Below are 26,967 nucleotides of genomic sequence, written 5' to 3' on the forward strand. Positions count from 1 at the left end.
CTTTATCAGATAAGTGTTCTGCAAGTATTTTCTTCCAGCTAGTGGCTTGTCTTTTCGTTCTCTTAGCAGTGTCTTTCAAAGAGCAGAAGTTTTTCATTTTGATGAAGTTCAGTTTATCAGTGTTTTCTTTTATGGATCTTTCTTGGTGTGTCCTTCTTAAGAAATCTTTGCCTAACCAAAGTCACAAAGGTTCTCTCATGTGTAGTCATCTAGATTTTCTAGGTTTAGATTTTACATTTAAGGGTTTAATTCTCTTAAGTAATTTTTGTTTATGGCAAGGTGTGGGTTGAGATCATTGTTTTTGCATATGACTGTCTAACTGTTCCAGCAACATTTCTTGAAAAGACTCCTTTTTCCATTGAATTGCCCTGGCACCTTTGTTGAAAATTAATTCACACGTGTGGAGCTACTTCTGGACTCTGTTCTAGTCTGTTAGTCTGTGCATTTGTCCTATTGCTAATACCATATGGTCTTGATTACTGTAACTTTCTAATAAGTTTTGAAATGAGGTAGTGTGAGTCCTCCAACTTTGTTCCTTTTAAAAATTGTTTTGCCTATTTTAGTTCCTTTGCTTTTCCATATGAAGTTTAGAATCAGCTTACTGATTTCTATCAAAAAGCCTGTTGGCATTTTGATTGGAACTGCATTAAACCTATGGATAGTTTGGGGGAGAATTGACATCTTAACAATACTGAGTCTTCCAATCCATGGACATAGTCTGTCCCCTCATTTATTTAGGTGTTCTTGATTTCTTTCAGTATTTTGTAGACTGCAGCACACAGATTTTACACATATTTTCTTGGATTTGTAATTAGGTATTTCTTATTTTTTGGTACTATTATGAATGGTACTTTAAAATTTTTTTTGATTTCCAATTGTTTATTGCTAGTATTTAAAAATACTATTGAGGGCTTCCCCGGTGGCGCAGTGGTTGAGAGTCTGCCTGCCGATGCAGGGGATGTGGGTTTGTGCCCCGGTCCGGGAGGATCCCACATGCCGCGGAGCGGTTGGGCCTGTGAGCCGTGGCCGCTGAGCCTGTGCATCCAGGGCCTGTGCTCTGCGACGGGAGAGGCCACAACAGATACAGCTGACTTTCCAAAATTGACTCTGTATCCTACCTCCTTGCTAAACCCAGTAGTTTTTTGTAGATTCTTTTGGGACAGTCATATCCACAAATAGTCACATTGTTTTTTTTTTTTCTTCTTTTATGTGCCTCTTTAGAATGTTGGCTCCATGGAGCTCACCTTGAACCAACAGCAGTTTACTCACCTTCCCCTGATATTGTACAATTGGGAAAACAATGCCCAGAGGGTTTAAGCGTCTTACCAAGGTCTTTGGAACTTTGAGCACGCATAATTTTTTTCCCAGATCTAGAAATTGACAAATTAAAATTGGGTGAACTGGGGCTTCCCTGGTGGCGCAGTGGTTGAGAGTCCGCCTGCCGATGCAAGGGACACAGGTTCGTGCCCTGGTCCGGGAAGATCCCACATGCCGCGGAGCCGCTGGGCCCGTGAGCCATGGCCGCTGAGCCTGTGCATCCGGAGCCTGTGCTCCACAACGGGAGAGGCCCGCGTACTGCAAAAAAAAAAAAAAAAAATTGGGTGAACTAATATGATTCATTCTCAACCAAAATCCATGGAGTTGATCCTTAATCTTTAAACAAAATTTTAGCCATCTCCATCACAAAGTCCTTTTTAACGACTAATTCCAGATTAAAACCAAAATTCTTTTGTTAGGTTTTCCTTACTTTACTGATTAGCAGGAAGTGAAATGGTCAAAAGGTTGAAATACAGAATAAAAGAGTAAAACAAAGGAGCCTTGATGGTTTATAAACTGACTTAATCAGACTCTGGCATTCTCAGAGTTAGATCTGGATCCAGTTCCAGATAAGGAGAGAAAGTGGTACAAGTTTGATTTTTCCATAACAAAAGGTATATCCTAGAAGGGCTATGTCAGGTGGTACAAAGTACAGTAGAAACTTCCTGGTTCGGGCTTCCCTGGTGGCGCAGTGGTTGAGAGTCCGCCTGCCGATGCAGGGGACGCAGGTTTGTGCCCCGGTCCGGGAGGATCCCACACGCCACGGAGCGGCTGGGCCCGTGAGCCATGGCCGCTGAGCCTGTGCTCCGCAACGGGAGAGGCCACAACAGTGAGAGGCCTGCGTACCGCAAAAAAAAAAAAAAAAGAAACTTCCTGGTTCAAGACCTCATTTATCTTGACAGTATCAATTGGGAAATTCCTTGTAACGATTACAGTCTCTGTTGCACAGATTGTCGAACCTTTTCCAAGAACTTTCCATATAAGAGGCTAATAGACCACTCAGCGTCTTCACATTGACAGTTCCTGCACGGTAGTCTTTTTTACCTGCCCCATCTTCTTTCCTTTCATTTATATTTGTTCTTTTTGTGGATTCTCCAGCAACGTTACTCTGAAGCCCTGTATAGCATGTTTGCTGTAGTAGAAAGTATATGCATTTCTTTTGCTCTTATCTAGACCCAAAATATGGACAAGGCCAATTTGGAGTAGAATAAGCAGCTGCTCTCCGTAGTTTTATGGACCTGTTAGTAAGTGTTCTCATACTCAGATCAAAGTGGCCAAACGCAAGGACCTACCGTGTCCAGAAGGGGCTCTCCCTAGACGGGCGAGATAGATTAACTTGCCCACGTTTGCTAGGTCCACACACATTTTTAAATTTTATTTATTTATTTTTGGCTGCGTTGAGCCTTCGTTGCTGTGCGCGGGCTTTTCTCTAGTTGCGGCGAGTGGGGGCTACTCTTCGTTGTGGTGCATGTACTTCTCATTGCGGTGGCTTCTCTTGTTGTGGAGCACGGGCTCTAGGCGCACGGGCTTCAGTAGTTGTGGCTCGCAGGCTCAGTAGTTGTGGCTCCCGGACTTAGCTGCTCCGCGGCATGTGGGATCTTCCCAGACCAGGGACGAACCCGTGTCCCCTGCATTGGCGGGCGGATTCTTAACCACTGCGCCACCAGGGAATTCCCCCACACATTTTTAATCACGCACTCTCTACTCTCTACTTTGGTAAGGCTCTTTTTTTTTTTTTTTTTTTTTAATTTAAGCTCAACTATTAACATGTTTGTCTTGGGGGCTGATGGATTGTATCATCCTTTGGAGATCTCTAAAGTACACACTTTATTCTAGGGAGTAATTGATTCAGAAAGAATGGATTTTGAGCTGTTGCCAGATGATGAGCGTCAGTGTGTAAAATGCAAAACCACATGCTTCATGTCTGCCATCTCCTGTTCTTGTAAACCTGGCCTGCTTGTTTGCCTGCATCATGTAAAGGAATTATGTTCCTGTCCTTCTTATAAATATAAACTGCGGTGAGTAGGAAGAATGATTTTTTTTTCTATGGAAAACACTAAATCCTTAGTATAAAACATCTGATTTCCTCCAAACCCCCATATCTCAGAGCTAAGCCTGCTATTCTGTTTCCAGGTATAGATACACTCTGGATGATCTCTACCCCATGATGAATGCACTGAAGCTTCGAGCAGAATCTTACAACGAATGGGCCTTGAATGTGAACGAAGCTTTGGAGGCGAAGATTAATAAGAAGAAAAGTATGTGGTATACAGAAAGTGTGACTTAGTGATTGGCAAATTGGGACTGATTGTAACATAGCCAACCTAAAGTTTTCAGCAAATGGATTACTTGAAGCAGCCTGACTTAGCCCATCTGTCCAGCCAGGTTTGGAGATTTAGCAGAGGTTTTAAAGCCAAGAGTGAATGAGGCATATGTCCTTACATCAAAGTGAAGTCTTGATATATGAGTTTTGCAGGATCGTGTATTTAACAAATATCGTATTGTTACCAAATAACCTTTACACCTCTTTGTCTCAGAAATAAAAGTATTTCACATTTTATATGGACCTTTAGAAAAGGTTTTTGTTTGTTTTGCTTGTTTTTGAACTAGATCTCAGGACAAAGACAGCATATCATTAAATTAAGAGTCTGTGAAATGCTGGTTTATTACTTCTTAGTTCTAGTCAAAGTCTCTGTCTCTTGTTATTACATTTGAAAGTTACTGCTTCTCTTCAAAGCGTTTTCATTTGCTTTCCTTTCTGTCACTCAGCAGGTGACTCCCTCTCCTGTTTAGGGGTGGGTGCAGGTCACTCTCTCTGAGCCCACCAGTTCCCTGCCAGGTGCAGAGTAAAATGCAGGAGGAAAAGGTGGTTCCAGCCACAAGAAGAACTGCATTTGCTCTGTTTTGACAAGGCAGGGGTTCTTTGTTCCTTAAACATTTCCACATTGAAGGGCAGCTCTAGGCACTTTTTAAAGTATTCCACTCTCAGCCAAAAAAAAAGAACAAATTTATTAGAGGTAAAACATTGCAAATATCCATAGGTAAGAACTGATCAAATCGAACCTTCCCCTCTGTATTTCATACCAGTATTTCATACATAATGATCACAGAAAAGGTGATCTTTTCTTTATTCCTAGGCCTCGTCAGCTTTAAGGCTTTGATTGAGGAATCTGAGATGAAGAAATTCCCGGACAACGATCTTTTACGTCACCTCCGCTTAGTGACACAGGACGCGGAGAAATGTGCCTCTGTCGCCCAGCAGCTGCTTAACGGCAAGAGGCAGACGAGGTGGGCACTGTGCACGCCCTGGCTTGGGCTCTTCGGCAGCCTGTTGTGGCTGGTTTTACCCATGACGTTGGAGTCTGGGGCTGGTGGGGTACCTGCTCTCATGCAGTCTCCTTGGGCCTTTGTCTGTCTAGGTATCGATCTGGTGGAGGGAAATCCCACAATCAGTTGACAGTGAATGAGCTCCGACAGTTCGTGAGCCAGCTGCACGCCCTGCCCTGTGTCCTCAGTCAGACGCCGCTGCTGAAGGTACCTGGACGGGGAGGTGGGGGGTGCCTGCCTTCCTGTGTTTTGTACACAAGCCCAGGTCACATGATCAAGTTATCTTCCCCTGTGGTTAATTTGTACATTTATTTGCAAATGCTCTTAGTAACCCATTGAGTGGTACGTGTATATAAAGAGATTGTAACAGGCCTGCAGAGGAGAGAGAAGGTTGGAAATTTTTACCTTTCACAGTGACCACCAGCTACTATAGTTGGTACAAGTCTCTCTTAGAGTCACTTGTGTAACTGTCAGTTGGCTATGTATTTATTACCTTGTTTACCTGTATTGTTGCTAGAATCAAGTGAAATGGCAGAGGGTCATGTTGAACATGCACTGAAGATTCTGAGTTTTCAAGAAGCCAGTTACTGAAAATATTGTTTTGATGCAACAACCTGTGTTTTTTAAGGATCTCTTGAATCGTGTAGAAGATTTCCAACAGCATAGCCAGAAATTGCTCTCTGAAGAGATGCCCAGTGCCGCTGAGCTGCAAGACTTGCTAGACGTCAGCTTTGAATTTGATGTCGAGCTTCCCCAGCTTGCTGAGATGCGTGTCCGGCTGGAGCAGGCCCATTGGCTGGAGGAGGTGCAGCAGGCTTGCTTAGACCCCAGCTCCCTCACCTTAGATGATATGAGACGTCTCATAGACCTCGGGGTGGGTCTGGCCCCATATTCAGCTGTGGAGAAGGCTATGGCACGGCTTCAAGAACTGCTCACGGTATCAGAGCACTGGGATGACAAAGCCAGGAGTCTCCTCAAGGCCAGGTAAACAAGCACGCCCATGCCTCTGCCCGGGGAAGGCTGGCACTGCGTCCGTCCGGGAGCACGGAGCATGGGGAGTAGGGCGGCACGTGGGCACAGTAGCTGAGCTATGTGTGCAGAAATAGCTGAGCTGTTCGGAGCCGCTTCGGAGCTTGGGCAAAAGAATATTAATTTCTTTCCTTGCGTAACCGATTGTGAAATGGATGGTTCAAATGGAAATACCTTTTCTAGAGTTGGTTTAATGAAATTTCCCTGGACCTCGAGGATAACACCTTTGAGAGAAGAAAGCATTTACAAATAAGTGGAACTGTTTAAACCCACAATTAATGAAAAAGATCCCAAGGAGTCTTAAAGAGAAACATCTGAGAGTCAGTGTGCACTGTCTTTAAGATGAAAATGGTGCCGTAATTCTCCACATTAGTGCTGTTGCTTTGTGATCTTATCTATACGCGAGAGATGGGTTGGATTCAAGCTAACCATCCGAGGGGAGAAGATGATTCCCTCCCTATTCTTGCTTTCTGTCTGACAGATCTTTACTATTCCAACTGACAAGATAAAGTACGAGAAATACCTAGGTTCCAGACATTATTTTGTAATCCTAAAATAGTGGTCATTGAGCAGAGTACAAAAGTTTTGGGTTCTGTGCTTTTGGTATGTTGATATCCTGGAGATTTTTAATTTTCTTAGTGAAGCTGTATGAGTCTTGATAGCATATCTAGTTTAACATAACGTAAATTATCCCTAAGTTATCTTTTGCAAGTGGAAGTTTATGGTTATTCCAATGTCAAATCAGAAATAAGTAGAACTTAAATGCTTCACTGAGTTATTTGCTATTCTGAATTTCCTTTGAAGTGATTTTTCTTTTTTGTGGCAAGCGGGGGCTATTCTTCGTTGTGGTGCGCGGGCTTCTCATTGCAGTGGCTTCTCTTGTTGCAAAGCATGGGCTCTAGGTGCACGAGCTTCCGTAGCTGTCGCGTGCAGTCTCAGTGGTTGTGGCTCGCGGGCTCTAGAGCACAGGCTCAGTAGTTGTGGCGCAGGAGCTTTGTTGCTCCGCAGCATGTGGGATCTTCCCAGACCAGGGCTCGAACCCATGTCCCCTGCATTGGCAGGTGGATTCTTAACCACTGTGCCACCAGGAAAGTCCCTGAAGTGATTTTCCTATTTTCTCTGGTAAGTAAACCACGAGAAAAGCGAGCCACAGTGTAAAAGCTGAGTAGTGTCATTTTGCTTTTGTAGGCCTCGGCATTCATTGAACAGCCTTGCTACGGTGGTTAAGGAGATCGAGGAGATCCCCGCGTACCTGCCCAATGGTGCGGCTCTGAAAGACTCTGTGCAGAGAGCCAGAGACTGGCTTCAGGACGTAGAGGCCCTGCAGGTAGGTTTACAAAATGTCCCGTGTGTGTAAGTGCATCTGTAAAGAGCAGTAATGTAAACACTTGCAAAGGGGAATATGTTGGATCTCACTACACAGGTTCAGTGTTTGGGTTGGCCAGATTACTGATTCTCTTCAACCTTGTGTAGATGCACTTAACCCACCCCATCTACTGTCCTGACTAGTTGACTCAGTATTTAAAGCTTAGGTAATTTAACCAACCTTTTCTGGGAGCTTGGGACCCTCCCATAACAGACTTAATTACTTGGTTGGGGTTGAAGAAAAAGAGCTAAAAATGAAGTTGTGGGAGAAACACAGTTTCTAACGTCTGACAAGTACAGCTATCTCTTGCTGGCTTGCCAACTACTTGGAGTTTACATAATGAAGAGTAGCAGATTCAGTGAGTCTTGATACATGATTACATGGCCAAACTAGGCCCTCAGGCCCAGGACTTTCACCAAGTAATGACTTAAATGTGCTCCATACCTACAAAAGCAGTGAGATGAGCACGTTCTAAAGTAACTGTCCAAAGTAATCAGCACTGAGTATCTGTGCCCCTGTGCTAGATGTTGTACTTGCTAAGACTTACTTATAAGTTAAAATAGAAAATTAAATTCACTTGTAACATTATTAAGGTATAGACAGAATATATTCTATGTTTTTCCCAATTTTCAGCTGGATAACTTCATTTGAAAAGTGGTTGGTGGGAGTGTCTTCCTTTTTCTAACGATCATAAACCAGTGGGTCTTACGGGCCTATTGAGAAAAAAGATCTTTGAATTATTTAATGGGATAGGTTTTTAAAATTTTAATTTATATTGTTCTTGAGGCTCAAATTCTGTTTTGTTGAAGCCATCAGATTCTAGGAATAAAATACCATCTGGTCTTCTGAATATCTGTGTAATTTTAAGTGGTGCTAATTAGTCAATTGCTAATGAGAAATGCCAAACAGGACAGTTTTAGCCACGTGTTTTCAACAAAACATCTGGACATCTATTCTTGTTAATAGGGAAGAGAAGATACATTGTTTGATAAATATTACATAATTAAGGGGTGACCCCAGCCCGCCAAAGAAAAAACCAAGGAAAGTGTTTGCTGTGTACGTAAACTTCCCCAGTGAGGTTTTTGATGCAGGCTCTTGTCTGTGGTTGTTGGAACTGTAGTGGGTACAGTCACGGTCCCCCCTTCCACTCATGGTTGCTGGCAGCCAGAAGGTGAGGTCATGACGACGAGGAGAGGTGAGCATATGAAATCAGAAGCAAGGACACATGTCTGGGTGGGTTTGCTCCCTTCACGTGCTGTAATGTATGTACTACTTAGTACGGTGTTTGCAACAATGTCCATAAGGACAAAAAGCAAGTTTTGCTCCATTCCTGAAATAATAGCCTGGTCTTTCCTTGCGTCATATATTTAAGGACTAGTAGAGAGGTGTGACCAACAACAAGGAACCTCTTCGTGTTTAGTGGATTATTTATTTTAAAAGGTCATCCAGTATTCTGCTGTTCACTTATGGAGTACTCCATATGTTTCTAAATGGGGTACCATAGGCATAGCATATAATTTGTGAGTCACCTTTTTTACGCATCCAGCAGAATACCTATGCCCTTACAGTTTCAATCCTGTGAGAATAAATAGAAGGCCCCCAGGTGATTCTTAATGAATAATAAAGTTGGAGAGCCAGTGGGCTTTCACAACTCATTTTTTGTTTCCTCAATAATCTATACTGAGTTACTATAATTCATCATTGGTGAGTGAATTGGAGTAAAATATTTGTTTTGTTGCTTTTCTTTCTCTGAGTCAGTATGGAAATCCTTTGAGTTATTACAAATTTACATTTCTGTTGAATTTTTTTCACACCATCCATAGGGACCAAAATGACAAGTGAATTGACAAGGGCATAAACAGTCTGAACAAAGGGAGCACAGTATATGCCAGGTCCAAAGTTGTATCTATGGGCCCAGCACAAAGCAGGTTCTTACTTGTCGAGTGGAAGAACCCACACTGCTCCACCTCCACCACCATCGGCCAGCTGACAGGTTTTGTCAGCACCCGTCTGTGAATTTAATATGTTGAAATCATGGGGTAGGCCCGGTCCGAATGGTACTTTTCCCACTTACATAGAAGTAATTTTTTTCCCCTTGATTTGTTAGGCTGGAGGACGTGTGCCAGTGTTAGACACACTGATAGAACTTGTTACACGAGGACGATCTATCCCGGTGCATCTGAATTCTTTACCGAGACTGGAGTCACTAGTAGCTGAGGTTCACGTTTGGAAAGAATGTGCTGCTAATACATTCCTGACTGAGAATTCGTCCTATTCTCTCTTGGAGGTAAGTTTGCAGTTAGCCCACCTACAAGACCTTGGGTCGCCTAGCCTGGCAAAACATGTAGTCCCTCACACACAGAGGTGGCGTCACTGACTGATCTATGCTCTAGGAGTTACTTTTCTCAGTGGAGCCAGGGAGATTCTTCTAAGTTTCTACTGAAACTTTCAGTTGAAACTTAGAAGAATCTTAAAATGTTTTCTGCATATGTTTAGGGATAGCATTCACTGTCTAAGGAAGAAATTTTCCTCCTTGAAGTTCCTCAGTTTGTTGAAATTGGACGTTTAACCTTGGCCATGCTTCACCACTTGCTTTTAACAAGCTCAATAAAAGATCTCATCCACCTTTCAAAATACTATAGTTGCACTTCTTGTGTTTTTTTGTAAGCTGATGCTGGTCACACATTATGACTGGAATCATTCTGTATCACATTGTTTTACTTACTGTTTGATTGAATCTGGAATCAAAGTCTGTCTTTTTGTGAGATTTCCTTCTTTCTTTCCTCCCTCTCTTCCTTTCTTCCTTCCTTTGTAGAAGAGAGTTTCTGGCTTCAGGGAGGCATGTTACACAGAAAATACTAAGAAGCTCACATCCTTCCCACTCCTTAGGCTTTTATTTGGGGACTTCCTAATGCTTCATCTGAAATCCATTTTACCAGCGGTGGTGCTTTGTCCACATTAGGTGCTGTGTCCTCGATGTGATATTGGCCTTTTGGGATTGAAGAGGAAGCAGAGAAAGTTAAAGGAGCCCTTGCCAAGTGGCAAGAAGAGAAGCCCCAGAGTAGAGAGTCTGAGTGACCTGGAGAGAGCTCTGACTGAAAGCAGAGAGACTGCTTCAGCTGTACGTACTGGGGTTTTTCCTCCTCTTTTCTCCATGGGGGAGGATAATTTCTAACTCTTCTCTTACTTACTGGTCATATTGGGAAGGCAAGTAGAAGAATAACTTTAAAAGTACTCTGTTTTACCAAAACGACTTTGGGAGAATTGTCATTTGTAAAAGTTTTGAATGGGAGGTGCATGGAGGTGCAGAGGATTCAGGGAAGGCCTCCCAGATTCAGAAATAGTCTTTCCAGTGCCCAAGGCTTGGTCCAGGGATGCAGACTCAGGACACCCAGGCTAACAGATACGTGAACTGCAATGCCAACTTACTAGTTTACAACAAGAAATACACCTGAAAGGGTACTGGATACTTTTGAGTCTGACCTGCATTTAGCATAAGCCCTGTTGGTTCAAAGATTGTATCATCTTCGGGAAGGCGAAGCCGTGTCTAGCTAATGTTTAGTGAGCAGCGTATCAGAACAGAAGAAGGCAGCTATGTGATCTGGATGCTTTTTGAAAATTAAAAAAAAATTTTTTTAATTGAGCTATAGTTGACCTGTAATATTATATTAGTTTCAGGTGTATAGTACAATGGTTCAGTCTATGTATATATTGCAGAATGAGCACTGCAAATCTAGTTAATATCCATCACTACACATGGTTACAGTTTTTTTTTCTTGTGATGAGAATTTTTAAAATCTACTCTCTTGGCAACTTTCAAATATATAACATAGTATTAATGACTATAGCCATACCATGCTGTACATCACATCCTCAGGACTTATTTTGACCTTTTGATCCTCTTCACCCATCTCCCCCACCAGTTGCCTTTGGCAACTGCCAGTCTGTTCTCTGTATCTGTGGGGTTGTTTTTGTTTTGTTTTGTTTTGTTTTTGTAGATTCCACATATAAGCGAGATCATGCAGTACTTGTCTTTCTCTGACTTATTTCACTTAGCATGATGGTCTCAGAGTTCATGTTCTTGCAAATGGCAGGATTTTCTTCTTTTCTGTGGCTGATAATATTCCATCGTATATACATACCACATTTTCTTTATCCATTCATCCATCAGTGGACATGTAGGTTGTTTCCATATCTTGGCTATTGTGAATAATGCTGCACTGGACATGGGGGTACAGATAATCTTTTCAAGTTAGTGTTTTCGTTGCCTTTAGATGTATACCCAGAAGTGGAATTGCTGGGTCATATGGTAGTTCTATTTTTAGTTTTTAAGGACCCTCCATACTGTTTTCCACAGTGGCTGCGCCAGTTTACATTCCCACCGATGGTGCACGAGGGTTCCCTTGTTTCCACATCCTGACCAACACTTGTTATTTCTTGTCTTGTTGATGACAGTCATTTTAACAGGTGTGAGGTGATAATCTCAGTGCGGTTTTGATTTGCATTTCCCTGGTGATTAGTGATGTTGAGCATCTTATCACATACCTGTTGTCCATCTGTATATCTGCTTTGGAAAAATGTCTACTGGATCCTCTGCCCCTTTTAATTGGATTTTTGTTTTTGGTAGTGGTGATGGTGTTTTGTTTGTGCTGTTGAGATGTATGAGTTCTTCATGGATTTGGGGTATTGACCCCTATCAAATTACAATTTGCCAATATTTTCTGCCATTCTGTAAGTGGTCTTTTCATTTTGCTGATGATTTCCTTCCCTGTGCAGAAGCTTTTTGGTTTGATGAAGTCAGACTTTCAGGATGGTTTTGAAGGCATAAAGCATTGTCCATCCCAGAGCAGGAACATAGCTGCTACTGGGCCTGGGCTCGTCCTTGGTCCAGGCACCTTCTTTATGGTCTGGTCCTTCGTAGCTGCCTGACCTCTCTTGTGATTGACATGGGATTGCCCTGATGTGTTTGTGTATTTTGACACAGACTTTCTTTGGCATGTTTGTCCCTTACTTCAGGCTCTAATCAGATGTGGCTGCCTGAGCATAATTCTGGTGTTTTCAAGGTGCTACTTTCCACTGTTATGTGGTTCGTTTTTGTAAAGACACTGTCTGTCTTGATCTTTGCTTGTCTGGTCTTGCTGATCTAGTCTGTGAACCTCTGTACATTACCTGTTGATCACTTTGTGATCACATAACCCGTATATGCCGCCTGTACATTGTTTTTAGCTAGAAAAATAAGTAGGTTTCTTAAATATACCAAAGGTTTGTTAGGTGGTTTACTTCTAGATCTGTTTCTTCCCTAATCCATCATTCATACATATTCTTCTCCCATCCAGAAGAGTCGATCTGGCCTTAGGACTCAGCTTCCTCTTCTGGTGAATCGGGATGGATCTGGTGGTGGCTGGATCCGATCATCGAGAATGGTTTAACTATGACAAATTAACGTTTTAAGGACTTGCTTATAGGAATAGACTTGGGAAGGGAATGGTTCCTGCAGCCTGTAGTTTTTATTTCTAAAGGGGAAGGCTCAGTTTTAAAGGCCTATGTTTACCTCCTGTTGCTCTGTATTTCTCCCTCAGTGAAGTATTAGGATTTTGGTGGTCCAGCCTTCCGCTGTGGAAGATGGATGTGTTAAGTTCGAGGGGGCAGTGACTAGCTCTGACATAGCTAGTGATTTGAATTGGTCACCCTTAGGCAGCTTTTACTTCGTGGTGCGAGGTGGATAAATCTGTAGTGCCTGGACTGGTTTATGTAGTGGGCGCCTGGTCTGTTCACGTAGAAGCAGCCCCTTGTATGGACAGCTTGCACGTACTGGTCAGAAACACGTGCAGTGTCGCTTCCGCTTATTGTTGTGAAGCTGATTACGTTTGTGTTCTCAAGCCGCTTATACAGATAAACTGAACTCAGAACTTTGCTGAGACACGGCTCTCGTTTTAATAGAGAGAAAAGACTCTGTAACGAGTGTACTTGCCACTTTCTGCAGAAAAGCGGCTTGCTTTTATCTCTGCCCTAGTGATCTTACAGCGTGTGAGTGTGTGTGTGTGCATGTGTGTAAGGGAAGTCTGGTGAAGTGGTTCTGTTTGATTCTTTCATGAGGGACCCAGCTTCACTACACACAGTTCCGGTGTCCAGCACACATTTAAGGTGTAATGTTAAAGGCAGTAAGAGACACAGGTTACTATGGCTGTTTAACAGACTTTCTCATCTAAAGTGCCTTTCTGGAAGAACTCAAAAGCTACTGGAACTGAAAACAAATCGAAAACCTCAGAAATTAGTACACCCAGACTGTGAAAAGCCTGTATCTTTCAAGAGAGGTACATTTTCTAAGAGAGAAATGTGTGAGGAATTTGGACTTGGAAGAATGGTGTGTGTTAGGTAGCTGCTCACACTGAGGGTTTGCTGGGTGCCAGTCAGAGCGTCTGTCACACAGCCCGTGTCATCATCGTGGCGGCCCTGTGAGGTGGGCACTGTTACCGACTCTATACGTGTGGAAATTTAGCCACAGTGGGATGTTGTTGCCCACCTGACTTAGTGAGGCAGGCAGAGTCTACTCTGGAGCCCAGTGTTCTTAGCCACCAGGACCCTAGTTTTAGGAGAAGGCTGAGTTCTCTGTGACATTGTCCCTGATTGTTTTCTCCTTTCTAGATGGCAACGCTTGGGGAAGCCCGCTTACGAGAAATGGAAGCCTTGCAGTCTCTCAGACAAGCCAATGAGGGGAAATTGCTGTCGCCAGTCCAGGATGTGGAGATGAAGGTCTGCCTGTGTCAGAAGGCCCCAGCTGCCCCCATGATCCAGTGTGAACTCTGCAGGGATGCTTTCCACACCGGCTGTGTGGCAGTACCCAGTATTGCGCAGGGCCCCCGGATCTGGCTGTGTCCCCATTGTCGGAGGTCAGAGAAACCTCCATTAGAGAAAATTCTGCCCCTGCTGGCCTCCCTCCAGCGTATCCGAGTTCGCCTTCCCGAGGGAGATGCGCTGCGGTATATGATTGAAAGAACCGTGAACTGGCAGCACAGAGCCCGACAGCTGCTCTCGTCAGGTAACCTCCAGCCCACGCAGGAGCGGGCGGTCTCAGGACTGTTATGTGGCAGACGGCAGGCCGCAGCAGGACAGGCGCCAGAGACAAGCAAGGTGAGCCGCAACGCTCCTTCGCTGGTTATCGGACTCAGCTCTGTGCCTTCTTCCGGAGCCGGTAGCTCTGGTGGTGCCGCCGGTACCAGCGCCCGCTTTACCTTCGAGGGTTGCGCGCACCTGCCGCGTTGCCTCAGTTCCCTCTGCTCCCAATAGCCGGGCACGCTTCCTGTGGAGCAGATTTCACCTCTTCGTACGTGCATGTGATTTTTCCATTGATGTGTGTGAACCAGATGTGTTTTTTTGTTTTTGTCTTTTTTGCGGTACACGGGCCTCCCGCTGTTGTGGTCTCTCCCGTTGCGGAGCACAGGCTCCAGACGCGCAGGCTCAGCGGCCGTGGCTCACGGGCCCAGCCACTCCGCGGCATGTGGGATCTTCCCGGACCAGGGCACGAACCTGCGTCCCCTGCATCGGCAGGCGGACTCTCAACCACTGTGCCACCAGGGAAGCCCCAGATGTATTTTTAATATACGTGTGTTTTAAAATTCTTTGCTTGGCTGTTTTTTTCCTGCTTCCTCTCGTGTAAGTCACCGAGGAGAAAGGGAAAGTGCCTCCTCCTGTCTCTGGTTGCCTTTTGAGGAAGAAGAGCTTTTGATGTGTCTTGAGTGTTAGTAAGTTGCTTCAGAGCAGAGGCGGTGGGTTTCATACCATCTGTGGTCTTTCTGCCAAAGCCAGATTCCCCTGAGCGTCACTGGGACGGCCGGGCTTCTGTCTTCTTCCGTGGGAGACAAGGAGTGCAGCCAGGCAGGCAGTACTCAGGCCTCTCATAATGTTAACCTGGTGACTTCCAAGTCTGGCAGATTCTCTTGTAGATACTACGCGTCCCTTGTGCTGCACCAGCAGAGATGTGTGAAGTGTAGGAGTTGAAGGTCATACAGATTAGGGATGAGGACAGAAGATTGGTCTCTGTTGTATTTGTTTCCTTGTCTTTTAAGTTCTCCCCAGGCTTCTGAAATACAGTGCCTGGCACTTAGCAAATGATGTGTTACATTTCTGTCTCATAGTTGAGTTGTGGGTATTTGGGCAGCCTACGTTGGAGACATTTGTGCTCCTTACACACGATGTGCTAGGAGTTCACCTATGTTAGTAAAAGGGAAAGGCACAGCTGTTATTTACTTAGTAATTTGTGGTCAAAGGACTGTTTCTCCCAGCTCCTCTCGTAAGCTCTGGTGAAGGTGGGGACGTGGGTGTGAATGCTTTCTGGCAGTTCCTCAGTTGGTTTACCCAGAGCGGGTACACGTCTGTGTCACTCGGGTTATAATCTTCAGAAGGAGGATTACCTAGAGATTAAAAGGCTGTGTGATCTGTTGCCACGCAGAGAAAATGACTTATTTCCCAGTGGTGCTCTTCACCTCTGCAGTCAGTCCAGGTACAACCAGGAAGACCAAAGGCTTGGTGGATATGAGTTGGTTTGGCCAAATCTGAGATGCCAGGAGACTTCTTTCAGTTTGGGAAAATCAAGCCTTTCTCTTTGCTGGTTGCTGCCTGATAACCCAAGCTACTTTCCTTGGGGTGGTGGGAGTGGCTTCAGCCCTGGAGAAGCCTAACTGTGCGATGTTCTCCTTCCGCCAGCTATCTCAGCCTCCTGCCTCCACGTCCTTCTCCTTGCCCGGTGCCTGGGACGGCAGAACCTCATATTTACACTCTCCCTTCTCTGCTGGACGGAGCTGTATCCCCCTCCATGGTCTGTATTTATTATTATCATCACCATTATTATCGTTATGATTTTGAGGGCTGAAGAGTAAAAAGTGATGGTGCAGTAGGTTTTTGTTGCAGATAAACTAGGAACCATTAAAAAGGATTTTATCCTCATATGTAGGATATGGATTGTTATGTATTTGCAAGGTCGGAGAAGAATCGTAGTTAAAGGCTCATAAATGCAAAAGAAACAGAAAGGAAGTCTTTATATCCGTTGCTTTCAGGGATGAAAGGGTTCGTCCCATGCCAACTGATAATTAAACACCAAGCATCTTGGTCATCAGATGCTAAGCCATGGGTTCCCTTGTTGCTTCATTACTTAGGAGACTTGAGGGGGCTCTAGAGACCCTGCCTCCTTCCTCCTGTCCTTCCCTGAGGGCAACTCTCCCCCATGAGTTGTGCCTGGAACCTTGGGCCCACTCAGAGTGCCCAGGCCCTGGCTCTTCTGTGATTCTGTGAAAGCAGAGGTATCTCCCTCCTGCATCAGCGGGAGTCCTCCTAGTCACTGATGGACTTACACAGTCCAGTTTGGGCCTGCTATGCTGCGGCTCTGGGCCTGTGGAGTGAACCTCACTTGAAGGGAAAGGGTGGTAATGGGAGCGGTGGTCTTCCTCCACTCATGTCTCAGGTGGGTGTCACCGTGATCTGGTCTTGTCTCCGACAGGTCTAAGCCCAGAAGTGAGTGAGCTGTTGATGGAGGCCCAGCTGCTCCAGGTGTCCCTTCCTGAAATTCAGGAGCTCTACCAGATGCTACTCGCAAAGCCCAGCCCTGCGCAGCAAGCTGACCGCAGCTCTCCAGTGAGACCCAGCAGTGAGAAGGTGGGCGTCGGGGTCTGGGCGGCAGCGTGCTTCGGAGTGTCATCATCCTTCAATAGCTCGGGGACGAGATGCTGTCTTTGGTCCAGGAAAGGATGCAGACCACCTGCCCCACAGCCCTTCTCCAGCGGCTGTCACTGAGCACTTTGGGCTCACAACCTGGATTTTGATGCTGGTTTTTAAGCCACTGTGTGAAATTGTTTTTTATTTTTAGCAAGGTGTGCTTCTCATCATTTCCATGTGATAATAGCTAGAAGCAGGATTATTCTTCTTCAGTAAGAGAATTACTGTAGAGATGAAAATGTAATTATAGCTGGAAAGGCCTTTGGGATAAAGCCTTCATTCTTGGAGTCAACATGTAACAAATGCTTTAACTCTTCTAAACCAAACCCAACAGCTGGTGTGAGGACCAGGTGACTAGACCAAGGGTACCCTTTTTTTGTTTGTTTTTTGGGTATTTTTTGGCCACACCGCACGGCATACGGGATCTTTAGTTCTCCGACTAGGGATTGAACCCATGCCCCCTGCAGTGGAAGCAAGGAGTCTTAACCACTGGACCGCCAGGGAAGTCCCAAGGGTGCCCGTTTTGAGTGCTGACTTACTTGAAGGGGATAACTAGTAATGTCCTGTTTCTTAGCAGCGTAAGATGCTGCTGCTGCTGCTTGCTGTGAGTGAACTTGCTGACCTGTAACATTCAGTGCCCCTGAGAATGTAGTCAGATAGGGAGGAATCTCACTGAAAACAGCACAAGGGCAGACGCTGGCATTCAGGATTTGTTTTTCATTATGACACCAAATAGTGTAGCACTGTTACCAGCTGTGTTCAGTTAATGCACCTTCCTCCTATAAGGGGTGGAGATGTGCATAAAGAAGCAAGGTATTGCCTTGGTTCCTTAGCTGTCTGTGGGTTAACACCTAGATAGAAAACACTGTGGACGTCAGGCACTTCCTCGTGGGTTTGGCCAAAAGAATGTGGCCTCTCCCCTCTCCCGGAGCTGGTTGGCTAATTTGAAACGAATTGTGTCTGTGACATTTCTGTTTTCCAGTGTTGCTTTGGTAGACTAAACAGTGAAGTGAGGTGGTCCTGTAGGATGTGAAGGGGGGGCGGTGCAGCACGTGTTGGTGTCGATGGGGAGCACCCACTTCTTGTGCAGCCGGTTCTCGGCATTGCTGGTTTTGGCGAGGGGCTAAATGGAGTTTGCCATCTTCCACCCAGAGTGACGGCTGCCGTGGGAAGCGAGACGGAGTCAGCGGCCTCGAGAGCAAACTGAAGAGACGCCTGGAAAGAGAAGGTCTCTCCAGTGAGCGGTGGGATCGAGTCGCCAAAACGCGGACCCCTAAAAAGAAGAGGATCAAACTGAGCCACCGCAAGGACACGAACAGTTTCAAGTTAGAGCGGGCACGTGGCCATGAGCTGGTCCCTTCTGCCGACGCTCAGTCCCTGCCCGCAGACGCGTCCTGCTCGGAGCACGAGGACTCTGGGGACGAGGACGCCGTCTGCCCGGCCGTGAGCTGCCTGCAGCCGGAGGGAGACGAGGTCAGTGAGGTTTGGGCCGCGGAGGACGTGCGTTCCCTTAACTCAGAAACCCTGTAAGCTGCAGCTCGCCTGGCCGGGTCTCTCCTGCTTACCTGCCTTGAGCCCATCTGAGTGGATTGCTCACCCTCCCCCACTGGTACCTCTGCTCTCACATCGCTCCTGGGTCTTCTCCCTTTTCTTGAAGAAACTCTTCCTCTGCCCTTTTTCCTTTTCCTGCTCCTCCAGCTTTCACCGCCCAGCGCTAAGAAGGTGGGAGGGATGCTGCTGCCACGCCCTTTGCTTCCTTGTCACAGGGCGGTGCTGTCTTAGCCCCAGAGCAGTCACCACTTGAAGACTGGCTTTGACTCGGTCGCTTGGGCTGCTGTGCCCGAGGTCCCAGTGCTGGGGCAGTTGCCTGCCCGGTGTCTGTCGGGCCTGTTCTCCCCCTGAAAACCCCGTCTCCCTGCTCTCTGTAACCAGGTGGACTGGGTCCAGTGTGATGGCAGCTGCAATCGGTGGTTCCATCAGGTCTGTGTTGGCGTCTGTCCCGAGACGGCCGAGGAGGAGGACTACGTGTGTGCGTGCTGTGCGGCGCCGGGCGCGCCAGGCCGGAGCTAGAGCAACGGACCCTGACTGTAACTCAGGACCCGGCCAGAGGACTCCTCCAGGGTCGCAGCAAAGCTGCAGGCCTGGCACTCAAACCAGCCTGTGAACGGTGCTATTTCTATTCCTTACGGGATCATTTTTCCAGAACTCTTTGAAAAAAAGAAAAAAACGACTAAAAAAATTTTTTGACACTTTTTGTATTTTTTTCCTTAAGAGCCGTTTGTGATTGTTGAGGTTTGAAATGCTGACTGTTTTTTGCAGGGGTTCCCACCAATGTGGAAGGATTGGAGCTTGCACCTTTTCATGTACAGCATTAAAATCTTACCTCTTTCTGGGATTTACCGGCTTAAGAGTCCAACTCAGTTTCAGTGCCCAGAAGAGCACCAGAAATTCCAGTAAATCCTCATTTGAGGGGTTTCTCTCGTTTACTCTGTTACCATATTGGGGAGCTTAAGTTTTTCACTTTTGGGGGTCTTGTTTGTTTCTTTTATCCACTTTTCTTTTTTCCTGGTAGACTAGGTTTATTTATCTAAGCAATAACTTCCATGTTGGTTTCAGTGGCTGGAATTAAAACAAAACAAACTTCCAAACAGTGTGTTGGTGCTTTAGCATCTGGTTGATGTCAGAACGCAAACGTCTAGTTTCTAGTGTCACTGGTGACCTAGTGACATAGAAAAGAGGCTGCTCTGTAAGTACCTGCCACAGCTGTATTTTGGCTTTCTCCTTGCTCCTTCCCTCCTCGCCTGTTTTTTTGGTAGCTTGTATCAAATGTTGCAGTTTATATTGTGGAATAAATCCTTGGTCCTAATATAACACTAAATGCTGGTTATTTAGAGCCATTAGCCTACATCTGCTTCTGCCCCTCCACCTGTGGGCTTTGAAGAGTGGAGGGGTTGCTTGCTTTTGCCTCTGCCCAGCCAGGCTACAGAAGCGGTGGCTGGTAGCCTGCAGACATTAGGGGATTCTTTTGTATCCTGCTCTGTTCGGTGGGCCATACGCCTCCAATCCCCACTCACAAAGACCCCTCTTTCCTCCCGTCTTCAAGGAATAGAACCTGTCTTTAAAGCCATGCTATTTTTAAATAAGCTTTCTCAGAATGTTGGCAAATCATTCCAATCCTCAGATCAGCCCTCCTTGTGGGAATGATGTCTTTATTATATTTGAATTGACAGGGAAACTTACTTTAGGGTTGAGATGTCAGAAGGGGAGATGTAAGGAGAGTGCACCCTCACAGAGAGCTAGGAGGGTGTGGGTCGAGGAAACACTTCTGAACACCCAGGCTCTGCCCTCTCACTTTCCTTGCTATCTCTCTCTCTCTCTCTCTCTCTCTCTCTCTCTCTCTCTCTCTCTCTCTCTCTCACTGTTGTTACTGGTCATGGATGGCTCACAGCCTTTCCCTGCCTTTTCTTTTTAAAGGACTCTGTTCTGCAGTGGAGAAGACATTCTGGTGAACAGACTCTTGCTTGCTGTTTGCTATCCTGTTGCTAATAATACCTGTTTTCCCTCCATTCTATAGCCATAAACCTGAAGATGGGTAGAAACAGTGGGTCTTTAATAAAACAACAAAAACAGCAGTTTGTGATGTAGCAGAGATTTAAATGTGTACTGCCCCCTTTTATGCAATTCAGATAATTAAATCTCTTTAAGAATGACTTTGAATCGTCTGCAGTTTTCCCAGAGTTGTCATATTTCTCCTTGTCTGATGGGCTTCTGGGGCCAGTGGAGAAGAGCAATCTCCAGAGTCCGATCTGGAGTGGCAGGGGTTTTGGCCTTTGTTTTTTCATTGACGTGTAGTTGATTCACAACGTTGTGCCAATCTCTGCTGGTTTCTGGCCTTTTTAAGCACCCCGATTCTTAGACTCCCCGACATTGGGGCACGATGCTGACTCTCCCAGTTCCACGGAGAACATAAGGTTAAAGGGGACTTTGCTCCTGGAATAAAGCCTTTGCCTGTAGGGAGGGAGCTTCTGCCCACCTGGTGTGCACCTCCCCTGCTCCACGAGCTTTTCTTCTTCACCTGGAGGGTCCCTGACAGTAGCACCCTTGTGCTGAAGAGTCTCTGCCCCAGTTAGGGGGGGTGGGCAGGAGTGTGTGTATGTAAACCACCTCCCACCCAGGTGGGGCCATGGTCTGTTACACACGTCGATACTGAAGCTAAAGGCCTGTCACGTGCCAACAGTTATCCTGCTAGTCAATGATGACGGCTCTCCTGGAGCCTCCATCCTACCTGCACGCCAGCACGACGTGGAAACACGGACCCCCGATGGACGCCTTCTGTGAGGGACCCACTGAGACCCCGGAGTGGGGTGTGTTATCTGCAAACCGTGCTTGTGCGTGTGAGCTGTGAGGCTGACCTGTACCCTCGTGGATGCACGAGGCAACACGTGCGAGACGGTGACACATGCAAGCTGACACTGTTCCGTCCCGGGTCTTGCAGCTGCGTGAGGCGTGAGGAAGAAAGGGCTGAGTGAGATTGGAGCCTAAGCCAGGAGGGCACGTGGGTGAAGAATCTGGTGCCCCCGCCTCAGTGCCGTGACTGCTGTGTTTGTTTTTCCTCCCAAATCAGGCTGTAGGTTTTCTCACCGAGCGCAAAGGGCTTGCCTGTGTGTCGCTTCTGTCCTGCAGGAAGCCTGGGATTTGGACGCGCTGTAAAAGGAAGGTCTGCTGCTTTACCGCTTCGTTTCAGCATCCTGGGAGGAGGGGCTTGTTTACCCCTCTCAGAGCGAATCTGAAGCCAGAGATGCCACCTGAGGTTGTGGCAGTTGGTAGAAACCTGCTTTGTTCTGCCTGCACGCTCTAGTAACGAGAGGCAGAGGTGTTCATGAGACTTGAGGTCTTCGGTGGAAGCATGGGTCCCTGGGCAGGGGTAAGCCTGCGGACAGGGTGGGTGTCTCCTGGAGGGCTGAAGCCCGGTTCCCCTGTCGCTCTGGTTGGGCTCTCGTCATGGGCCCCCGCCGCTCCTTTAATCTCACCGCCCTCTCAAATGGAGACCCGCTTTTGGCTTGCACCAGGCCTTCGTGCCTGTGGGTGTTTTTCTGGGCTCGACCCCACCTGGGGTTCCTGCCACGTGACACAGACTGGGGTGGACTGTCGATGCCACGTACCTGGGACAGGAGGCGGAATGGCACAGCAGGGATTTTAACCGTCGTTGCCTGTTGCCGTTCAGTACGTGTGCCCAGTCTGCTGCGCGTTGGCCTCTGTTAGAATGGTACTTCCTCGGCGTAAAGATGCAGAGAGCACAGTTCCTTTCTGCTGGACTTCGCCTGCTGGGAGGAAGAGCCGAGGAAAAGGATGAAGAGCCCAGTGCCTTTCCTTGAGCACCGGGGCGATGGCTCCCATCTTCCACCCTCTCCAGCCCAGTACGTGGATCCTTTGAGGCCCTCGACTTCTCTGGGCGGTTCCGTGGGACAGAGAAGCTGCCTGGACCTCATATGAAGTCGTACCGTTATAAATCCACTTTCAAAGCATAATGAGTCCATCTGTAAAGTGTACCTTTAACTTCTTCCAAATTTTTGTAAACATTTTCATGTTTCAAGATTGCTTACATAGGAATACATCTTCACATTTTTATCAGTTAGGATGGAACCTTTAGATGGTGACCCAGCTCCCTCTTCTGTTCTGGGCTACTTGTACTAGGATGAAGGGTGGCGAGCGATGTGCTCTTAACTTTCAGGAGGACCCGCTGCGTTGGATGGAAGAAAGGGATTGCGAGGTCGTTAGAGCTGCTGCAGGTGAGTGGAGGCCAAAGGACTCTTCTTTCTGTTTCCCTTGAATGGGAGCACAGAGAAATTTTAAATGGCCTTTATCAGGGAACAATGTTATTTGTTCTATTGAAAAGAAATGCCCAAGACACCCTCTCCCCGCAGGGAAATGTGGGGCTCCTGCAAGCTCCCCTAGCCGGATGTTGGGGTCGGGGGGAGCGCGGGTTCAAAAGCACTGGCTCCTGTCTGCCGGTGATCCTGGTAGGAACATACACAGAAGGAGGCCCCTTCTGCATAGGGCCGGAACAGGTCGTTGGACAGTTCATCAAAAAGTCAGTTAACAGATGAAAAAATATATGCTTACCTAAGTTGTATGTCCATCCACTTAAGAAACTAAAATTGAGAAAAATTAGTTTGGAGAGGCAAGGGCGTTTCTTTCCAGTAATCACATGCGTTGTCTATGATTTTCAGTTTCGGCTTCCTTTAAAATGGATAAAGAATTTAGACATTGTGAAGGAATTTGACTTTAGAATTCAAGATACTTATTTTCTCCAATCTTTTGTTAGAGTTTTCACCTGTACCTAATTTAACAGCAACTTTTTAAAGCAACTCAATCTAGTTTTTATAAAAACAGCTCTTCACACTCATAGGTTTATGTAATAATCAAAACATAATGGCTACAACAGACTGACTCGTGGGCAACTAGGAACAGGCGAGACCGGAAGAGGGCCGACTTCGGGCCAGGGAAGACCCGAGCCGGGGAGAAGCTGCCGTTGGCCAGTCGGGCATGTGCTGTGTTCACAGCTACCTGGTCCAGCTCTTGCAAGACTTCATAAGCTCCTGGGAGATAGCTCGGTGTCCTCTGGGCGGGGCCGTCCTGACCTGCCGGCCGGGTTCGGCCCACCAGGGCTTCTGTTCTCAGCGCGGGTGGCGAGCATCCCTGTCTCACGGGTGTGAGAGCTGAGGGGCGGCAGTCCTAGGAGCGTGGGCTTTGGAATCGGATGAGCCTGGTCTGGCTCTACGCCTACTCTAAGTGAGAGCCAGCCTCGGGGCTCTCAAAGATCTGAGCGTGCTGCCCGGGGCCGGCGAGCCTGCTGTGCACCCCTCTGCCCGTGCCCCACTGTTTTCTGTTCCTAGACAGCAGGGACTAGAGGGGGCAAGTGTGATGATCTAGGTCACTGCCATCGATGAGTCATCTGTGCCTTTGTGGCCCTGGTTGTGAGGGGCATTTACGTTACAGAGATGCCTTGAAATCTAGCCGCCCCCCAGGTTCCTCACTAAGTTTCCTTTTCCCCACAGATATCAAGGACAGCGGTGTGTCTGTGATGGTGCTTGCCTTACTGTGCTTCTGCGTGTTCCCCGTGAGGCCAGGGTCTGTTGGGCACGGGCCTCCCAACCTTGTTGTGCTCGAGACATTGACTAGCTGAGGTCGTAGTGGACGTGGGTGCCCAGCTCGTTTCCTGCTCTCTTTATTCCCACCGCCACCCCCCGCCCTCCAAGAAACTTCTCAAGGAGGGAGAGTGAGCAAGTTAGAGGGCACTTGTTGCTGCATGAAGGGCAAGCAGTTCCCAGAAAGCAGAGCAGAAGGAGGCGGGAATGAGGCAGCGTGCCTGGGAACGGGGCTCTAGGCTCAGCGAGGCCCTACCGCCGCCCAAGGCTCTGCCCCTGGAGCCCTGCTCGTGGGTGCGGGCGGAGGTTTCCCTGGTCGGATTGGCCAGGAGAGGAGCAGAGTGGGCTCAGGCAATCTCTGGCCGCCTTAGACGTTACCAAGGCTCCAGCCCTGCCTCGCATGCCCCCTTCCCCAACTTCAGTCTTCGGGAAATGGGGAGGGAGGGATTGGGGACCAAGGCCCTCGGTGCAGGGATCACAGTTTACAGGATGACCACAGGGAAAGGCTGGGCCGGCAGAGGACTGAGCTGTGCTGACTGGGAGCCTCCCTGCTGGTTCCGGACCCCAGAGCCCCGAGCAAGCATCGTGGAGGTGTGGCCTGAGCAGGACTGCGGGGGCACTCATGAGCCGGACCCCAAGCCTGTGTCCTAGAAATAACGCAGCCAGGCCTTCCCACTGTGCCGAGACCGCTGCATGGCACAGCGCTTTACGGTGGCCGGGTGCCGTTCTTAGGGCTTTACCCCCGCCCCGGAGCTGACATTCCCCCTTGGGTGTGCGGCCATGGCCGGAATTTTGATGCCAAATTGTGCCCTTAATCCTGAGCTTCAGGATTGGAAATAGGGAGCAGGTGGGTATCAGTCGAGGGAGGGACGTCCAGGTTCCTGAGGAGATTGTGCCTCCGTCCCGGCTTTTCTGTCCTAGCCTGAGCTGATGGCAATCACAGTTCTGGCCGATGACCGCAGTCTCTGAATGCGCCGACACAGTCGGGTGGCCCTCAGGACGATCCTGCAGGAGTGTCTCGCGAGCGGCAGAGGGCAGCAGAGGGCCGGCGCCGGGCCGCTTTCCTGCCAGGTCCCTGAGCCGGGCCTCTGCGGCCCCTGCTGGAGCCCTGCCTGGGCCTCTCCGTCCTGCCTCTACGCCAGCGACTGCAACGTGGAGCACCTTAGAGGTTCCGCTCCGTTTAGGAGAGACTGAGTCGTGGACTTCAGTTGGGCAGTCAGGCCTTCTACCCAAGCTGCTGCTGGTCCCAGTTCTGTGCCCCGCGCGAATCTTGTAGATTCGGGGCCCACAGAACGTGGTTGCCGTCCCCGAGCACCTCAAGTCCAGTGGGGGAGGGGCCTGCGTAAACACATCTTTGGGGTTTCTTGCTCTCATGGGCGTCACAACTGTGACGGGGTCAGAGAAGAGCTGCCCTTGGGTTATCTCACCACAAACTGGCCGTGTGGCCATGCTGAGGATGAAGGCCTGGCCCACTTGACTCCCTTCCCCGCCCCCCCCACCCCCCACCCAATTGCCACCCAGTTCCCACCTAAGGGAATCAGAGATGCTGACTGCACGTTGTTCTGGGGAAGGGACAGGCCTTGCCTCCGAGTGGGACCCTTGGGTACAAACTCTGCTCATGTGAGTAGAGAAGACACCTTCAAGGACGCCCGGTGTGGCCAGAACAAGATGTATGTGTGGGGCGAACAACGACGAGAAATAATAAAAGCCGACACTTCATACATGCTGGGCACTCTCTGAAAGCCTTGCATAAAGTGACTCAATCTCCGCAGCCTCCCAATGAGGTCAGTACTCTCGTACCCATTTCACAGATGGGCAACTGGATTTCGGAGAGGTTAAGACTGAAGGCCATCTAGCTGGTATAGAGGAGCCAGGATTCAAACCCAGACAGTCTGATTCAGGACTCTGAACCCGTACAAACAAGATGGAAGGCCTCTGTGTATCCTTGAGCCTAGCGTTTGGGATGTGTGGCTCCCCAGAGCAATAAAGAATTCCTAAAAACTCCACAGCAAAGTTTCTGATGCCCTTAAAGGCTGTGGGTTTTCTCCCACCACCAGTAGGGTGCAGCTCACAGAAGCCTTACTTTTAGAGAACTGAGTGACCTTTTGTTTTTCGCCTTAAACTTGTTTGGCTAATTCAAGTTGGAAATGCATTTCAGCTGCCTCGTTAAGGTCTGGGTATCGGCTGCTTCAGGATGCAGGCCTGGGTGCCGGCACCCTGCCCTTAGGGGCTCCTGGGGTGGGCAGAGGCACATCACTCGGGATGGAGGCCAGGCATAGCCGTTGAGATCCTGGCAATGAAAGCAAGTCAGCGCCAGGGAACAAGGCCTTTAGCGATGGGAGGGCCGTGGCTTCCAGGTGACTGGCCTGACTGGCCCGGCCTGAAGCAAGGGCTCTGTGGTAGCAGGGCCTTTTCTGGGCAGAAGCCCACAGTCAACACCCGCAGCCCAGATAAAGGACCCATCAGGCCGTGCCGCTTGTGAGCTTACACATGCACGCACACATACACACGAGAATGACATAAGAGTGACGTATTCCCTGGCTCCGATGGAGCCCCTTCTGGGCCGGGTGTTTGGACCCCCTCCATTGATCCTCCCCTCATTGGCATGAAGTGAACTCACTTGCTAAGGACCCAGGCCTGTGGGAGGCAAGCTGAGATTTGAACCCAGGCGGCTGGGCTTCAGAACCCAAACTGGCCGGCAACACACATGCGGCCCCCTTTGATAAGCCAGCAGGGGAGGGGACCAGCCTGGGCCTCCAACCGCCTGACATGAGTGGCTTTTCTAAACCACAAACTTGACCGGGTTCCTCCTGTGTGTAGACTCCTTCAGTGGTCTCCGTTCGCTTCTGAAGAAAATCCTAACAGCCTGGTCTAGGGCCCGACCACCGTGGTCTTGCCCTCGTGTCTGACCTTGCACAACCCCCCAGTCCCAGCACACGTGGCCCCCGGTGGGACTATTTTCCTGTCCCTAAAGCGTCAGAACAGTAGTTGCCTGGTGTCAAGGTCCTGCTCAGGGTTTCTGAAGTCCTTTCTCAGTGGTGACAGCAGTGCCTCGGTAGGTGCTGGAGTCTC

At 48.0% G+C, this 26,967-nt stretch overlaps 1 protein-coding gene across 5 annotated transcripts in view; it reads left to right on the forward strand.

Moving 5' to 3' along the window:
• KDM5B (lysine demethylase 5B) overlaps positions 1-19,142 on the forward strand; it is a 75,600-nt gene extending 56,458 nt beyond the window's left edge. For 4 of the 5 annotated variants that reach the window (XM_089902809.1, XM_022561962.3, XM_089902895.1 and 1 more), the window contains 13 exons: positions 3,154-3,335; positions 3,451-3,575; positions 4,455-4,605; positions 4,737-4,851; positions 5,273-5,628; positions 6,862-7,000; positions 9,147-9,326; positions 10,002-10,160; positions 13,685-14,170; positions 15,743-15,854; positions 16,533-16,687; positions 17,900-18,220; positions 18,680-19,142. In XM_089902809.1, the coding sequence (XP_089758935.1) occupies positions 3,154-3,335; positions 3,451-3,575; positions 4,455-4,605; positions 4,737-4,851; positions 5,273-5,628; positions 6,862-7,000; positions 9,147-9,326; positions 10,002-10,160; positions 13,685-14,170; positions 15,743-15,854; positions 16,533-16,687; positions 17,900-18,220; positions 18,680-18,817 (2,619 nt within the window). In that variant the 3' untranslated portion in view covers positions 18,818-19,142. The remainder of the gene's footprint in view (positions 1-3,153; positions 3,336-3,450; positions 3,576-4,454; positions 4,606-4,736; positions 4,852-5,272; positions 5,629-6,861; positions 7,001-9,146; positions 9,327-10,001; positions 10,161-13,684; positions 14,171-15,742; positions 15,855-16,532; positions 16,688-17,899; positions 18,221-18,679) is intronic. The other variant, XM_089902848.1, reaches the window with a different exon arrangement.
• The last annotated feature ends 7,825 nt before the right edge of the window (positions 19,143-26,967 follow it).

Source organism: Delphinapterus leucas, chromosome 1, assembly GCF_059928025.1.
Source record: "Delphinapterus leucas isolate spDelLeu-1000000601 "Yukka" chromosome 1, BTC_Dleu_Yukka2, whole genome shotgun sequence".
NCBI classification, from domain to species: domain Eukaryota; kingdom Metazoa; phylum Chordata; class Mammalia; order Artiodactyla; family Monodontidae; genus Delphinapterus; species Delphinapterus leucas.